The following is a 2,349-nucleotide window of genomic DNA, read 5'->3' on the forward strand; positions in this document are numbered from 1 at the left end:
ATATTCCAATAAAGGAATATTCGCTTTTTGCATGTGTCCAAGTCTCATTGCCTGAAGAACGTGACCAGTGTCCGAGGAGATCACAAAATACCCCGAAACACGTATCATTCCGTACATCGAAGAACGAGGGCCTCCTCTCTCTTCTTAATTTCAGTCCAGTTGAGCTCCAATCAATTTAGTTTAATTCAATTACTAATTTCTTTTTCTCAATTATAAATTAATAACTTGATTTTACTGGAATTTTTTTTTTTGATAAATTAATGAATTTATAACTTGATTTTACTGAAAGCGTACACTAGCGGGCAGCGCACAGTTGTCGAAGCAAACTGCACACGTTGAGGCAATCAGACCTGGTTTTGCAAGTCAATTGTTTTGCACGAGTGGGGACACTCTATTCTGCTACTGCAATAAGTCAGCAACTTAGCATACGCATCTTCTTTGTTACCAGTTACCATGTAAATGGGTTTGGTAGTTTTTGCAATTCATTAATTTAGGAAGTAACTAAAAAAAAAAAATTTATAACTTGATTTTACTGTAGTTTTTTTTTTAAACAGATTTTACTGTAATTGATTTTAGCTAAACACTTGTGTCAAAAAAAAAAAAAGAAAGACTTTAGCTAAACATTGGAATTGCTAAAATAATACAAAGAAGTACTCTGCACAAAGTAAAACCTTGAGTGGCTATTACCAAAAAAAAATACAAACAAACAGATTGACAGACTAGAGAAAAAAAAAATAATGAAAAGAGCATCCGAAGTTAAAGTACGGAGTGTATGAGGAGACTGCAATAACTAAAATATAAAAATAACATTTGCAGTAGTATATTCCAACGATTAAATTATCCAACGAATAAATTAAGTGGAATCAATCAGCTGCATGTGAATGTATTGTACTAGATTCAATATTACCCGACCTCCGATGTCTCCAGAATTCAGCGCTTAACGGATCAAGTTCTCCCGAATCTCTTCTAGCTGGTTCTGACTTGCATCTCATTAGCATCAATGCTGTCGCAACAGCTTCGACTCCATCGTGAATTTTACATTCCGGTAATGTTTTGTTGAATATATCAGTTACGAACTCAGTACTACTGGTAGGAGGTGTGGTACTTTCGACCTCTTTTTTTAAACTTGGTCTTCTTTCAGTGTAATTGTCTCGATCTCCCCTCGATTGCGATGAAGTCGAATCTCTGCTCGCTTCAATTCCCGAAACTCTGTTTTCTTCTTTTGTTTCTGTTTCTGTGTCCTCTGACTCTCCTCTTAACGGTGACCCCCAAAAACGACACGCTAATGACGAAGATCTGTATGGCGCAGATCTACACCTTGTCAACAACAACGCATTCTTCGGTGGTGTGGTTGTTTCTGCCATCGTCGTCGTCGTCGTTGTTGTCGTCATTGTTGTTATCTCCTCAATCGAAATTGATTTTCGTGTTTTCCTCCCTTGGTCAAGCTCAACAGCAGCACTATCCTCCTCTTGCTCGAACCGATTCGACCCGAACTTGGAGGAATCCGTCCGCACCTTAACACTCCTACAATTGAAGAACGAAACCCATTTCGGAAACTTCGGCTTGCATAAATTCCATTTACAAAAACCCGGTTTTCCAAAACAATAACAACAACAACAACAATTCTTACTAGTATCTTTGTTTTCCTTGTTAATATTGTTATTTTCGGTGCTATTTTTGTTGGGATTTTGAGAAGTTGAACTTCGATTCTTACTCTTAGACCTTATGACCCTAACTTGACCCATGCAAGTAACCTTGGGTGAAGAAGGTTCTTGAGTTGTTTCAATGGCGGAAGAAGAAGTAAGTGCTTTCTTTCGACGCATAAACAATGGTGGTTTTCTTGTTCTTCTTCTACTACTTCGGCTACCAACATTGCTTCGCAGAAACCTCATTAATGGAGGTGGGAATTTCTCTGTTCTACCTGGGCTTGATATGGGTTTTGAGCTTGAAGAAAACCTCATCCTCTTTTTTTTTTTTTTTTTTTTTTCTAAAAAAAATAAATAAATTCAATTTATTTTTGTGATTTTTGTGGGAGTGAAGTGAGATTGAGACTTGGCGGAGAAAATTTGGGGGAAAATGGGTTGAAGATATTTGGTTTGTCCTTTTTATTTTGTGAAATCTTGATTTTTACTAATTTTTATTTTTATTTTTATTTTTTTGTTATTTTTGAAATTTTTATTTATGGTAGCATTGCTGTCACTGTAAGAGAGTATGTGATTGTACTACATTAATATATTTTTGTCTTCAAAAATAAATTTTTGATTAACTATTCCCAACCAAAAAAAAAATAAAAATAATATGGAGTAATAAATAAAAATAAAAATAAAAATAAAAAAAAATTACGTTGCA

At 35.1% G+C, this 2,349-nt stretch overlaps 1 protein-coding gene across 1 annotated transcript; it reads right to left on the reverse strand.

Moving 5' to 3' along the window:
• Positions 1-656: 656 nt before the first annotated feature.
• Positions 657-2,065, reverse strand: LOC145618032 (uncharacterized). The gene has a single exon (XM_081672808.1). The coding sequence runs from the start codon at positions 1,959-1,961 to the stop codon at positions 864-866; it is 1,098 nt and encodes a 365-aa protein (XP_081528934.1). The 5' UTR covers positions 1,962-2,065; the 3' UTR covers positions 657-863.
• Between the last annotated feature and the right edge of the window lie 284 nt (positions 2,066-2,349).

The sequence above is a fragment of the Chenopodium album genome, chromosome 26 (assembly GCF_948465745.1).
Source record: "Chenopodium album chromosome 26, dcCheAlbu1.1, whole genome shotgun sequence".
Classification (NCBI taxonomy): domain Eukaryota; kingdom Viridiplantae; phylum Streptophyta; class Magnoliopsida; order Caryophyllales; family Amaranthaceae; genus Chenopodium; species Chenopodium album.